The following is a 15,715-nucleotide window of genomic DNA, read 5'->3' on the forward strand; positions in this document are numbered from 1 at the left end:
TCCAGCTCTCTCCTCTGCTCCTAAGCAGCAGGGCTGACTGGTTCTGAGCCATGCAAGGGATACCTGAGGCATCTCAGCATGCTCATCCCCAAGCAGTCCTGAACTGCTGCCCACAGCCATCCATGCCCAGGCTGCTCCTCACTGCTATCAGAGCTCCTCATGCTTGCTTCAGGGAACTTCTTCATGTACAACACCACACGCAGCATAAGTTTGCCAAGTAGAATTTTCTTGATAATTTTCTGGATCTTTACATTGAGCTTACTTCAGGTCCTGTTTCAAAGCAGTAGCACAAAAAAGGTAGTTTGGGGTTCAATGTATTTGTATTTTAGATTCACGTACTGCCCTGGAATATAACATTTAGAATTTTATATTGGCTATAAAAAAGCAAAGGTGTCAAGCTGGGAAAGTGCTTTGAAAATAACAAAGGGCTTTATGTGGGATTGTTTGAGGCCATTTTATATGTTGTTCCTGACTGTATTTAAAATACCTCCTTTCAGTTTGAAATGCCTTTGTCACTCACTGAAAACAGCAGTGCAGACTGGCAGGGCAGCTGGGCATGCACCACAAAGGGATACACATGGAAAAAAGCACTCAAGAGTTTTGGACACCTCCAAAGTGAATATTATACTTGTGCCAACCTACATTTGTCAAGAAGGTGTCAACATGGCCTAGAGAAGCAGTGAGCCATGTTCTCGTCAGAGGGGAGGCAATTTCACATCACACCAACCTCCCTGAGCTAGGTACTCCTAGGAGCAGGTCAAGGAGATGGCTTTAGATGTTATTCCTGGTGTGCAACAGTTTTCATCAGAAGTCCAGGATATTGAGCTGAGTTCACAGTGCAACCATGTCAGTGATGGTCACACATCACAGTGTGGCAGATACATGGGGCTAGTTTAAAAATTGCTTGCTTGGGTGCTTTGGCAATAGCAGCACAAGTAAATAATTGCTGTAGCCAGCCCACATGCTGTTGCCAACATCCCAGAAAGAGCATGTCCACACAGTGAAATGAAGGTAATATTTCTGAGCACCCCTGACCCTACTCCAGCTCCAGCTCCCCTGTGCTTTGACCCAAAGGGCTGCACTACTGACAGGATAGCTGAGGGTTTTTTTGGTTTGGAAAGAATTTGCTCTAAAGCAGAGGTGACCATTTTCCTCTTTTGGTCTAAGCTAGAATCAGAGAGATGAGCTTGAAACAGGGCTATTCAAATTCCCTTCTCTGACCTATGTCCCCTGCACATTCCAGTAAGAAAAAAAGCATCTTGAGGGACCACTGTCTCCCACAAACACACGGAGCCAGAAGATAAAAGGGAATGGTTGAACACCAGATTAAATGCAAGTTTCATGTTAATGATCACTTACAGAGACCTAATAAATGATTCTGTGCAAGGCATTCTCAGAGGTTTTGCTCTGCCATTTTTGTTTTGCACGTGTATTTAGGAGCTTTTTTGCCCTTAGAAGATAATGTTCATATTTTAAAATTTCTATTAATCTGTCACTACATTCATCTGTCACTCTTTGAAAGGTCTTCTTTTTTTAATAAACTGTCTTTTTCTCTTTTTCATGTGCTGCTATATCAGAATGGAGTATTTAGGATAAGCCCTTTCCACAGCAGCGCAGCACAGGATGGGATGACATGTAGGAAGGCAGCTTTTTATAGAGTATGATCTCTTTTGACCCAAACAACTAATCAGAGTTTTAGAGGTTTTATATTTACCCTGGCTGGGGACTGTCAAAGGGTCTTCACTGCAAATCTCTCTGCTTCATTTCCAGAGCAAAGAACGCACAAGGGACAGAGGTTTTCCTGCTAGACCCCCTGCAAAAGCTCTCACGGTGGTAGTTTGTTTTGTTTTTTTGTTGGTTTGGGTTTTTTCACCTCTATTGGGCCTGGGGCACTACTCTAAAAAAATAACTAATTGCTCCCTTCAGAGCAAGGGTCTTTGACAGGCGGTGCTGGGCACCATCAGGTGTCCTCTCCTGGCTCTCCATCCCACCTCCAGCCAGAGGGTTCCCCAGGCAGCAGGTCCCCATCTCCACCTCCCTGTGTGGTGTGGCTGTGAAAATCCCCCTGTGAGGGGCAGCCCGACCTTCCACCTCTGCCTGGGACATGGACATGCTGAGTGTGCTCTACCAACTGAAATGGCATCAGGTTACCGTGCCCTGATCAATCAGTGTGTTTGCTTCTCCTCCTCCACTCTCTGCCTGTATACCTTCAGTTATTGTTATCCTATTATCCTCAACTGTTTTTTTTTTTCTCCACATCAAAATACCAGTAACTTTTTCCTGCTGCTAAATATGAGCATTTTATTTTCCAACTCACGTGAGGCTTTACACGTAGCATTTCACACAGGGCCCACGATTTCAGTGCTGATTGCAAGACAGAGCCATGGCATCCCACCTGTTTGAGTTTTGTTTTCTCCACAGCTACGAAAATTTCCATTTCACTTGTCTTCACTCCCACCAGCCATCCTGCATTTGGCCATATGATTGCTTTCCTCCTAGAACAGAGGGGACAGTCACTCAGCCTGCAGGTCATACCTAGATTATCTTTAATCATTCTGCAGCTTTGCCGACTGCAATCTCATTTCTTTTTTCAGAGTGAGGGAAAAACCCTCAATGAAAAGACAAGGAGTCTTTTCATAGATATTTCTGAATTGGTCACAGAAAAAAGGTTCAAGGCTCGATTCTTATTACCAGTCTCTCCCGTGGAAACACAGGGTGACTCCAGTAAAGTCAGTGAGACTGCAATGGTGTGGCCAAGATCCAGATCAAGATTTGGAAATAGGCTGCTCTGGGCATTTCCTTTTATTAGACATCTCATCTCCTGCTTTATAAGTTATTTTGAAGGTTTACTGTATTCAAGTAGAAGCAGGAGTTCAGATTATGAACTTTGATCGCTCATGGTTTATTCAATATTTTTAATAAAGTTTGAAAAGGTTCCCTTCCATCAAAGAATGTCCCCTTTGATTAATCAATTGAATTGGATTTTTTCTTCATGGAGAATACAAACCAGTGTACTCCTTTGCCAGTTGTTTACAGGCAGCTTCATAGCACACAATAGAACAATTATTTTCCAAGTAAAAGAGCTGCGATCAGAAATGTTAATAAACTACTCAATAGTGGAGAATCTTTTCCTTCCTTAAACAAAAAAAAATAGAAGAAAAAAAAAAAAAAAAAAGCCACACAATGAAGACATATCAAGCCATTTTTAATAAAATCTGCATACTTTCCAAACAACCTAGTCAGTGAAACAGGGTTGTCTTAAATAGCCCTCTTCACATTTACAGCTGTAACAGCTGCAGTAGCAACTCTGTCTGGCTTGATTTTATTCAGTGTGCAGGCTCAACATAAAATCTAGGCTGAAAATTAAAGGGAGTAAATGTCCCCCCGACAGTCAAGAGAATGATTTTGGTCCAAGAGTATTTCTGGCCACGGCTCACTTTCAAAAGCAACTTTGTCATTTGTGCCTGGCCGAGTCCCAGTAAGTACTATTATGATTTGTTACATTTTCTATAGAACCAGGAGACCATTTATTAGCCCCAAGGTATTGTATTGAGCTTCAATTATGTAATAGGCATTATTCCACTGAATATCCAAAGCTTTGTAAGAAAGTTTTAGTTCTGGAAAGAAATGTACAAGGTTCTCAAATGATTTTGAGGAAGATCAAACTCCCCCCCCCCCCTTTTTTTTTTGCTAGTTGAAAGAGGAAAGGTTTCTTCTTGATAGAAATCATGAATAATTTGAATAGATTTTTTTTCTAAAGAAAAAACCCTCGTTTTTCTTTGAAAGCCATTGATAGCTTGGGATTCAAGCAAAAAAAGGATAACAGAAGAAATAATAGTTTCTTGCTAGGATAGAACACGATAGGTATGCTGCCAAATTAGCGAGAGTTTAATTTAATTATAACTGAGGAGTGCATATGTGATTTGCCTGCTTATGAGTGAGGAATGGGGTGTCTCCCACACGTGGCAGAGGAGGGGCAGGTCCTCAGCCCTGCTAAGGGTCCCAGGGTTTGCAGCTGGTGCATGATGCCCCCAGCCCAAGTGCCTGTTGAGTGCTCTTCATGATTCAACAACACTGACCACTGATACCTCATCCAGCCCTGAGCCATCCGCATCTCCCAGATCAACTGGCATTGAATAACTGGTTACCTGACTGCCAGAAAATAACTGGTACTGGACTGCCAGAAAATAACTGCCAACCAGTTACCTAGCATCACCCCCCTTCTACCAACCCTTAGAGTTTGTTTAAAAAACCCCATAGATTTTAAAAAGCACTGACACCTAAATAAAAATTGATCAGCTCCAAGCAATTTCACCCTTCACAAGCCATTTTACATGATTGAAGGCTTTAGCTCCCAGCTCTCAGAGGCTTCTCCAGCTCTCAATCATGTGTGAATTCTCCTCTGCTCTCTGTCAACAGTGAAACACAACAGTTCCTGTAACCACCAGGTGAAAGTCAGTCCAACTGCTGCCTCTGATTTTTCATTTTTTTTCAACTAATAACAAATACCCTGCCCCACACAACGCAAATACAACACATACATGCAACAGCTGTTCTGCTTCAGAGTAGCAAAGCCAGTTACTCCGAGGTATTCTCAGGAAATAGAAAAGCAGGGTTCTCGAGGTTGACAGATTTCTGAAATGATCTTTAATGTATGCTTGGTTTAACTGGTATTTTAGTAAAACGACTCTTTATGCCAGCTGAGAAGAAAGCACAAAGTAAATCAAGCAGTTTTTTTTTCACGTAGACTTCAGTATCTCAAAAACTCACCAGTGGGAATGTGCTGCCAAGGTTGACCCCCCCTGCCCATTACAAACCCAACCAATCCAAACACCACTGCTACGACTGAGTGAGACTACAGCCGTTGCACAGGTGTGCTTGCATCTATGTTTCGCCCTCTGTGAGAGCAAGGAAGAAGAAAGAAGGTGATGGATAATGCATTTTAACCATAACCATGCCACCCCATGGTTGTTTTTGCAGTACAAATGAGTTATGCAGGGGTGAGCTGCATTTGCATTTCATTCACCCATTCCACTCAGAGAAGCAGTTAAGCACCCTTACTTTTCACAGTAAGACGAAAGAAGTTGCATTCCCAGTTTATCTAAACAAACATGAATTGAAGTAAAATGCATGTGCAAGTAGCACATTTATTGCATCAAGGGAAATAAGGCATCAAGCCAGAACCTGATCTTGTTTGCCACTATGTAAACGATGAGTAAGTCTGCTAGGGTCAGCAGAGCAGCAGAGTCACATGAGTCACAGCACAGTGCTCTTTGGAAAGATTGCTCCGTGGCTAAATATACCACTACAGTCGCTTCAAGAAAAGCTCCGCGCCAGCTTCTAATAAATGCTGGCAGTGACGTTGAGCTCTGGGCATTCATAAAGCCAAAAGAATGAAGAGGAATTAACAAGTGGCCTTAAAAACATATTGAAGAGAATGGAAGTTTTGTCTGTGCAAGAACTGAAGGGTCAGACCTTTGGTAGTGAAAATCGTGAAAACCTAATTTTTTCACCACAGACATTTAGCCACCTTTCAAGTGGGTCGGGGGCGGAAAAACTTAGAAAAGACCACTAAACTCAACAGACCAAGTTCATGCAAGTTACCACTCAGCTCTGTGAAAATAGTTTGTTTCACTATATTTTTTACCAGGCTTGTCCCAGTAAATGATGACTTGCTCCTCCCAGGGAAATGCAATAATGAATCTGCTGTTATCAGTGAGTATGGACAGCCACACCTACAGAAGCCAATTCAACACCACAGCCCTGTGATTAAGCAAAACAGTAATTCCAATGAATACTTTTTATATCTCCATCTGATATACACAGTGCTGAATCTGGAAAAATATGAGCTCAACAAACCATAAAAGAAATGCCCTTTGATCTTTTCTTTTTTCAGTGGGGCCATAATTTAGTGCTATTACAACAGTAGTTTCAAGTAACCAAAATTGCTTATCAAGTGTATGTTTCAAATGCATTCTATATCAACAAAATCCTGAATTAGAAGAGATTTCATAATTCCTTATGAATTGCTCTCCTACCCAGTCTTTCCACTGGAAGCCTGATTAAATGAGTATTATTTCTTCTTAAGTGGTTTTACAGGTCGTTTATCTTAGATTTATGAGTATCAACCTACTTTAGAAGGTATTAGACAGCTTTAACGTTTGACACATATTCTCTAAATCATTTACAGTGCTCTCCATTTGCACTAGATGATCGGTAATCTTCTCAATATTAGGTTTTATTGACAATGCACCATACAGAGTCCTTATTATATGATAATGATTTAAGATAGGTGCAGGATTGGGAACTAATAAATCCAAAAGCTCATTTTTGATTGTTGACATAGAGCTGGGGAATAATGTGCATCCATCTAAATCACTCTGTTTCTAAATACTGTCACACACACACACACACACGTGTTTCACCTGCTCAGAACACAATGCAGGGATGTGCAAACAGATCCCAGTTCTTGTTTAGATCCTGATGGATTCATGCTTAGAACTCTGTTTTTACTCAGAGAAAACCCTCAGCAGAAGTGAGGCTCCCCTGTGGTGTGGAAGCACCGGCAGCCGCCTTTCAGCATGTGGGAGGAGCAGGGGCTCATCCTTACTGTCCTGGCTCCTGCCCAGCTCCCCCAGCTCATCACTGGCTGCTGCTGCTGCTGCCCCAGCCCAGCTCCTGAGTCACGCCACGGTAAATACACCTAGTGAGATCAGGAAGCATTTTGTCTGAGTTGGGAGTTAGTAAAACTGAGATCACAGGCTTAAAAATCATCCTTGTAATTTATATTTGGGAGACAGCATTGAAAGCTGACATATATAACAAAGACATACCTTCATGTAGCCCTACATAGTAATAATTTCACAGAAATATTGGCATTGATAGTAACATAATTCACTTGAATAATTGATTCCCCTACTTCAATAGAAGACCAGCCCCCATATCTATATTACTCACAGAAAATTAGAGTAGAAGATAAAAAAAATTAAAGTGAGAGCCTTTTGTAGCAAATGAACATCTTTCCACTGAGTTCTACAGAATTAAAGTCTCATCTGCAACCCTGTAATCCAAAGGTATGTCTTTGAAATGCCGTCAGGAGATCTGTATCAGTCCTGCTTTTGTAGTATGTCACTGGAAATGGTTTCTGGGGCATCGGAGCTGCATGATCCAGCGATTTGTTAACTTGAAATGTGACATTTCAAAAAAAAGGCTGGAATGATCTCAGAGCAAAACCAACACAAAAATCTGCATCAATCTTTTAACCTGACAGATGCTGGGTAAGAAAACTCTAGTAAAAAAGTGGGGTTAGTGGCAAAACTGCCCTGTGACAATGGGATATTGGAACTGTCAGCAGCAGGGAAGTACAGCAAAGGGTGTCTTCCCCTCACCTTGCTCATTCAGGAAACACCCCAAAATCCCAACTCAGGCTAGAGGCCTCTCAGGCTCTCTGCTGTTTACAAAGGAGTCAGTAACAGAGGAAGTGGTGCTACTAAACACTGAGCCCCCAAGCTCCAATCAATGTAAAACATCTCCTTTGTAGCAAAGCATTGCTGTTACCGTGTCTTTGGTGAGAGCAGGCACAGATTTTCTGGGAAAAATAAGGAGATAAATAAACCAAAACCAATAACCTCCCAAATCAGGGCTCCCCAGGTCCATACACACACTTCTGCCCTCATAATAGGGGACCATGTGCAGCCCCCACACCTACCCATTAGCAGGCAATTTTCTAACACTGTCAAACAGCAGAATTATGACAAGTTTCATTTTCCTTACCAGTGGCGCTAACTGCATTCTGGAATGTGCTATCTACATATTTTTAAGCTTGCTTCATTCACTCAGTTCCTAAATCAGCAAAATTTAACAATCTTCAACATCTCCCTGCCATGAGTAAAATTTCTTTTACTACTGGAAAGGAGAGAGAAGGTCAAGAAGGCTTGGGAAAATTTGTTAGCATGATCTGTAATATGAATTTGGCAGAAAAGAAATCGAGAACATTTCTTTGGAAAACAATCAAAGGGCAAAGTTTCCGCTCAGAGCTGCGTGGTAATTCATGACTTACATGCTCCAAGGAAGCTTACTGCTCTGATGATTAGAATAGCAAACTATTTGCTGTCTGCCTGACAGACCAAAGATGGTAATTTTTCCTCCCTTTGTCAGTATCTTTCTGTTCAGGCAGGGCCACTTGTGTGTCCCTTGACACACAGATGAAGACTGAATGATGCATCTCTGCTCAGGAGGATTAATCCAAGTTAGATATGGCACACAAAGAAGTGACAAACAGTAACAGGGCATAAGTTCTGGCTGGGTCTTATAGAGACTGACAGATGCTTTTTCTTACCTGGATCTCAGCTGCTCCTGCTGTACACGAAAAGTCAGTGTCCTCCTGGTTATCCACTCTCAAGACACACCAGCCACCAATACAGCTGAGGAAATTTAAGCCTTCAGTATCCACTGCAGCAGGGGTTCATCAACAACACAAAAATGACAGTGTGGAACTTACTGCCATTGAATAGTGTGGTGGGCAGCTGAGGTCAAAAAAGGACTAAACAAACTCCTTCGATTGCAATTGATGGGTGCATACTCTGGCTCCAGAAGTTGCTAAAGCACCAATCCATGGAAGGGGTATCCTTTTAGGATGCCCTGTTCCTACACTCTTCGCTGAGCATTTCCCACAGCCAAGGTCAAAGGTAGCAGCCTGCGATGCTTGGATCCTGCTCTGCCCAAACAAGACTTTTTATGCACAATTAATGCAATCATAAAAATAGACAAGAAAATTGTCTTGGCTGAAGTTTCAAAGATGTAAGATTCAAATGTCAAGAAAATGTTGTATGAAAGATCTTCAGAAATGGCTGGAAAGAGAGAAATGAAGACTTTGAGATACGCATGTAGACCGACCTCAGTGAAAGGAGGCAAAATCCTGATGCCACTTTGCAGTCACCGGAGGAACAGGCTGACCTTAAAAGGTGCTGAAAGCAACCTCCAGAGGCTCCCACTGTCAATGACCATACACATCGGCATCCTGCAGTGATACAGCTCCACCAGCCTTTCTCCAGGAACACAGAATTACCATGCTCATGTAGAATAACTTTTTTGGACCATTCTTCCTCACAGCCTTCTGATGTCAAGGCCACAAGTCTCCCCTCTCGTTCCCCCAACCCTACCTGCCTGGGGTGCTTGTAGCAACTTACCTTTTCCTTTTCTGTTCTTTGAGTCAGCTGCAGAAACATTCAAAAACACATTCAAAATAAACACAACTCCCAGCAGGCCTAGGCAACTCTGTGAGTGAAGAATTCTGCATGAACAAACCTCCTGTGTAGTGCACACTCTGTTGAGTCAATGACAGCACAGGCTTTAAAGTAGCACCACTGTGTTTAAAGCAGTCCACTATGTATGTCAGGTTGTTTCTACCCTGGAAATATTTCACATTCTGCTCTTTCTGCAGCATTACTAATTCCATGTCCTGTTTAAGGCTCTGCATCTGAATGGGACTTGCAATTACATGAGTCACTGCAACTATCCTTTGTTTTCTGGGGTTTTTTTTGGTACATGTGATCTGAATCCACAACTGCTGGAGCCCAAAACTTGCTCTGCACACTTGAAGTGCCACAATAAAATGGGCTGAAATGCTCACTCCAAACATTCAGTTTGGAGCTGCTCGTGGCAAGCAGCACAGTGTTTTGTCACTGCTGTCACTTCCTTGTGAAGGGTAGTGGAGAAGAAGAGGGGATTTCACCTTGAACACAGCCCTCCCTAGAGGCTGACAGAACTTTGTGGTTCTCTTCAACACCCTACAGGGTCAGTCCAGGGCCAAACCTGTGCTCCAGAGGCTTTTCAGGTAAGGACAACATGCCCATCTGGATGAACATGTTTGAGTGGACAGCTGGATCACGTGCTGAAGAGCCTGACTGAAACAGGCCAGTGCTGACTTTGCCCATGTTTCGTGGTCAGGTTGGCAGTGTAGGTTATGGAAGAAAATGTCTTATTCTCACTTGTGAAAAGCTGAATTTGAAGCCTACGCACAGTGGCTTTTCTGGGAAAACAATTTTTCTAGGAATGCCAGTTACAATTTTAGGAAGGAAACAGTGTGGCAATTTTCAAATTCAAATCAAAATTCGGTGCAAAAGAAGAGAAGAAAGGCTCGAGAAGAAAAGGTCATGACAAAATACTATAAAACAGGTAAAAACCTGTCTTCTCTTTTTGTCTCCTTTCCCATCACTTTCAAGCCAGCTTCTTACTAGAAAAGCTGCTTTCCATCTAAACTTCCATCACACTGTCAGTGTAATGTAGAAAAGCACTGCCTGAAAATAGAGCTTTTCTTTTACCAGAGGACAATTACTAGTTGTGCACTATGTCATCATAAAATACTAATAAAGACCAGGATTTTGCCATGAAGATGCTAAAAAGCATCAATATCAATAGTGATAATGAATAATAATTATATCAATATTATACATCAATATTATATAATATAATAATATTATATATTATATAGAAGAAACAATACTGTTTCACCTGTCCTCTCTCCTGGAAAACCTTGCACTGTAAGGTTTCCACCTTCTTCCACCACTTCCCTGGCAGACAGGTAGAATACAACACATCTTCCCTTCATTTCTACAAGATCTATCTGCTTTAAATTGAGAGCTCTGTAGAGTGGGGACCTGTTAGGAACTATGCAATGGACATGCATTGTAAAGAACTTTGTTAGATCAACAGTGTGGCAAAAAAACTCCCCAAACCCTCAAAGATAGTAATACCAATGCCTCAAGTGTACATCCCAGGAATGACAGCATAATTATTTTTAGAGATGACTTCAGCAGTAACTCAACATGACATGAGAGACTGGAGAAACAGCAAGCCTGATTTAAACCAATGGGAAAGCCAGGAATACAGAATGGAGACTGTTCCTAATGCACCATATTGCATCTGAACATTTTGTTCCTACCCATCTCTCCAAAGCATGATGTTTTGCATTTCATATTAACATTCTGAAGACATTAAAGAATTCTTCAATTCGATGTTCATATGCTGTGTCAGAACTCACACTCTGACTGTTTAGAGAGATGCTATGTCTACCTTTTACTCATCTTCCCTCCCTCAGGCTCCTAACCATCCTTCTTCCCACTCCCCCAAAAAATCCCAGGGTTTATTTTTTATTGGTAGCATTATTTAGTTCAGCAGAAAGTTGGTTACAATTACGGTTTGTGGGATTTGGACTTCACTCTGGATTTCTGCACTACCTCAGCTGTTATGCATATGTACTGAGTGACTGCTAACAAATGATCACAGTAATACTTGGGGTTCATATACTATTTCTCATCTTCAAAGCACTTCAAAATTTCCCAGAGGTTCTACAAAAATCTGAGAGAGGGAGGAAGAGCTATGGGCAAAAGTCTTTGTTTAGCACTGGTCTTAATATAAACCACAGTAAGTCCCTTTCTGTTTAGCACTACAGCAGGAATGTTGCAGCCCTCAGATTTAGGTCTGAAGTGCTAAACAATGCTAAATTGCCAATAACACATTTTCACTAAAAAGTATTTAAAATACTCTTTGTCATATGGACAGCTCTCTTCAAAAGTTCTGTTCTCACCTTTGAGTTCAAAACTAGGGAAATGGTGACATTAGCATAATGACTTAAGAGATGGATTTATGCATCAAAATAAAGGGCATTTTGATTTCAGAAAGTTTTGTTAACAAAAAAAGTAATATTTCATAGGAATAAAACAACAAAGAACATAATCAGGAATCCAAATATTTTTTAAAGGTAAAACTAATAATGCTGCACTAATTCATTCAGTGCTCCAAGCAGAACAGTCAGCTTTTAAGAGCTGTAAGGAAGCTCTCACTAATTTTCTGGCCAGTGCTGGAAAGAGCAATCAAGAGAACTTGGAAGTGAATCACTACAGGCCTTACTTCTCCTTATCACGTACCAGGGGGAGAATTTTTCTCAGTGCAATGAGACCAAGTAAAATGCCGTGTTCCCTTCAACCAGTGAACCATTGGTTTGCAGGAGCTCCATGCCCACACTGGACATTCACCCTGCAGAGCACAGCCAGGCTCCTGGTGCCCCGGCACAGCTCCTGGTGCCCAGGCACAGCTCCTGGGGTGGTCTTTAGCTGTGGGACCGCTTCCTGCTGAGCACATGGGAATGACCCTTCCGGCTCAGCGCTGTGCCCACCAGGAGCAGCCCCTGAAAGCCAGGCACCATCAAATCAGACCTTTTAGGAGAACTGCTACAAGCTATTTTCTTCTTTTGATTGGTTGAGTCAGGCTTGCAATTTTTTTTCATTTACCACCATCAAAAAAATGCAGATGAAATGAAACAAAATCTAACTTTTTAGTTAGCGGTAAACAAATATGAAAATGCAATGAATTCTTATTTCTCATATATTCTACTAAACATGCAATCCAATCCAACCCTTATGCTTCAAAGCATGACTTGTATTTCACATGCTTTCTAGGGCACGGAGTTCTGTGACACAATAAAGGCTGCTTGTTTGAAACATAGATGTTCAACCGGTTCTTCTGAGGTCATTTATTTGGTTGGATTCCTTTTGAGCATGCAACATTTTTATAATGTCTGACAAAATATGGAAACATTCTCAAATGAAAGGATACATGCATTCCAGAAAAAAATTCCACTGAAATCTAAAGGAACTCTTCTTGGGAATACTGAAGTGCAAACTCTTAGTTATACAATTTTAATATGGTGGAAAGAAATAAGTGTAAGCTATTAAATTTGTTTTAAAGCCAAGGAAGCAAATTAAAACAAAATAACATATATCTTATTAATGAATAGCTACAGTGCAAGGTGTGTAATTACATGTTAATTAAATTCTCTCCTTATTATAGCTGCAGTGCCTCAAAATTATGTTTTCTCTCTATGTATTTTCCTTGTAGCAACATTTCCTGAAAAAAACCATAGGTGTAAAGCAGAACTGTTAAGTATTTCACAACTGGGAAAATGAAACTGCAGCTTTTTTTTTTTTTTTTTAAGTTAGACTTTGTATTCAGAAATAAACTGAACTTCAACATGTTTTAATTATGTGTCCTTCTGTTTACAATCTTCAACCTAAGTCTAAACTAAACAACAACGCTGGCGGAACACCATAAATTTGAGGGACTGGGATGACATACTTCCAGGTAAATGTTAACAGAACCATTTTCCTCTATAGAGAAATCATTTGGCTCAGGTAGAGAGCCAGACCCTGTGTGTGCCATCCTCTACTGACCAGTTCCTGCAAAACCCAGCATCACCTTTCTTATCTGGCTATTTAAGACTTTTCAGTTTTTCTGTTCTCCAAGTCTAAGCTTCTTCCTGCATCTGCAGCTTTTCCTTTATGTCTGCCTGTAAAGAAAATCAGAAGAAAGCAGTGGTTATGATGGAGCTATCTTAGGCTGCACATAGTCTTTGTGGTTCTGACAGAGTGTAGTGCAGCAAGGCAGACGTTATCCTCCACACCTTCCTGTTTTGCAGACAGAACGGTGTTCCAGTGTGTCCTCATGCGATAATACGTTATCATATTGCCATGCACAATTCTCATGGATGGCATGGCTGCCATGAGCAGGAAGTGATCTGGGACAGCCATTCCTCACGTAACCTTGTCTTGGGAGATAGGCTAATTTTCCTGCATTCTCAGACAGCCTTTACCAATAGACACCAAATCAGAAAAATTGCTTTGGGACCTGGTTGTTGCCACTGTTTTCCTTTGCCGCAGATGTTTGTTCTCTAGTGTAATGTGTTTTATTGAAACAGTGCTGGAATTAAAGAGCATTACTGAAAATGAACAATAAAAAAAACGTACTTCTGTGATGCTGCTTGTCTATCTTAATTACAAACAAAATTATGAATATGTATCTCATTCTGGAAATCCAAACTGCTGTAGACATTGAGTGTTTAATTTGCAATGTAACATTTGTGGGGAAGGTGCAGGGGTTGTGATGTATTCTAATGAAACCTTTGGCAGTGATAATGCATAGCAATTTCTGATTGTATGGCAGTTGGAAATGTGGGATCACTGGAAAAAGGGCCACAAACACTGGTATTTTATGGGTAATTTATGTATATTTTTCATTATGAGCATTGATTGCTGCAAAAATACAAGAGAAATGGATGAAGTGCAATGAGAGTATTTCTAAGAGCCACAAACTTTTGTTCAAACAACTGGGACAGAGGTTCACAGCTCTTTTAGACTCTACATAAACTGCTCCAGAACTCAGTGTTACACTCTTAATGGCCTTCAGGTAATTTTGATAAAGCAAATGGATTTTTACCAGAAGCACTTGCAGTAACTTGGCATTTTAGGAAATTCGTGGCTTGCCAGTTCTAGAAATCCCTATTAGCGCTATTCTGCAATATATCAATGGGTAACCACAGCTGAAATGTTCTCAAAGTTCTCAGTAGCTCAGGTTAGAACCAAAAGGCTGGAATTTCTCTCTCAACTTTGCATCTTTGGAGACAACCTTCACAATATTCAATCCAAACATCAGCAAATATGTCTTCATCCCTTTACATGATGTGTGTACTTTGTCGCTGGAACAGTGATCCTCCAGGCTGATCAACTCCCAGCCACTCCAGATGCCTTTTCTTCTCCAGTTTTTCCATACTTCTGTCTCTGGTCCTACCGCCACCGAAAATCATCTGCCACCACACTTTGCTATGGCTGCTGCTGAGACCACTGAGTGTCAGCACTGTGATATCAGACAAAGTTATTTTCTAGACTCAATTAAAACAACAGCTGCCTTGTTAAGGCATATGTTAAGAAATAATGCAGATTGTGAAACCATATTTCACATGTAACAAAAAATGGTATGAGTTAGATCACCAATCAGGTAAAAATCTAATTATAAGATTACCTCGGAGGTCAAGAAACTGAGAAAACAGGTGAAAATGATACACTGAAGAATTAAAACCTGAGGGGAAATTATTTTCTTTGCATACAACCAGAGTTGCAAAAAGAAGAAAAAAATAAAGCATTTTTCCCATCTGTGCAGCCATGTATAGAAAAAAGACCCTCTTAGCTCTGATGTTAATGGCATCAAGGTCAAGTGAAAACCAGGTATTTACTCTTTTCTATTGGTAGGGACAGGAGTCAGATAACACAGGCCAGAGATTCCCTCCCATTTCTACAGACATGTTGAAATGGAATATGAACTCAAACAGGTAGATCTAATAATCTAATCTATTCTAATTAACATAATAATTCTAATTCATATAATAATTCAGATAATAATTCTAATTCATATTCCCCACTGATACATATTCCAAGTAAAGCAATTTACCAATACCACAGTATTTTCAGATAATATTAGGTATTTATTAAACTGCTGCTTAGTCAGTAGTGTCTAATGTATTGTATCTGAAGTTCAAAGTGCCTAATGCCACCTGGTTGTTGCCAGTAAGACCAAATTCCAGCAGTTCCTTGGTGCAAATCTCTCCTAGCAGTTTGGCTTTCAATCATTTCCTGTTAATTCCAGTGACAGCAGTTTCCTTCCCTTCCATGAACCTCACAGAAAGAAATCATGGACCCCTCAGAGTCTGCAGACCACATATTGATAGCTGATCTGTTTCATTAAGTCAGCTCTTGTGTAGTCACACACCTACCAGACAAAGCCTAAAATTGGCATAAGTGAGTCATTTCTTACACAAATTGAAGGACGTGTGACATAGATGCATCTAACAATTTATATCAGGCACACGCTGCATATTCTCAAGCAC

The 15,715-nt window shown here is 40.9% G+C and overlaps 1 protein-coding gene across 6 annotated transcripts in view; it reads right to left on the reverse strand.

The window, feature by feature from the left end:
• CABCOCO1 (ciliary associated calcium binding coiled-coil 1) overlaps positions 1-15,715 on the reverse strand; it is a 76,896-nt gene that overhangs the window by 13,032 nt on the left and 48,149 nt on the right. Inside the window, exon 9 of one of the 6 annotated variants that reach the window (XM_040071754.2) lies at positions 2,357-2,495. The exons of 3 other annotated variants lie outside the window; for them this stretch is intronic. In XM_040071754.2, coding sequence (XP_039927688.1) covers positions 2,439-2,495 — 57 coding nt within the window. In that variant the 3' untranslated portion in view covers positions 2,357-2,438. Of the gene's footprint in view, positions 1-2,356; positions 2,496-12,470; positions 13,346-14,123; positions 14,689-15,715 lie in introns of those variants that run through there. 2 more of the 6 variants (XM_040071755.2, XM_040071757.1) reach the window with 2 other exon arrangements.

Source organism: Hirundo rustica, chromosome 8 (genome assembly GCF_015227805.2).
Source record: "Hirundo rustica isolate bHirRus1 chromosome 8, bHirRus1.pri.v3, whole genome shotgun sequence".
Lineage (NCBI taxonomy): Eukaryota > Metazoa > Chordata > Aves > Passeriformes > Hirundinidae > Hirundo > Hirundo rustica.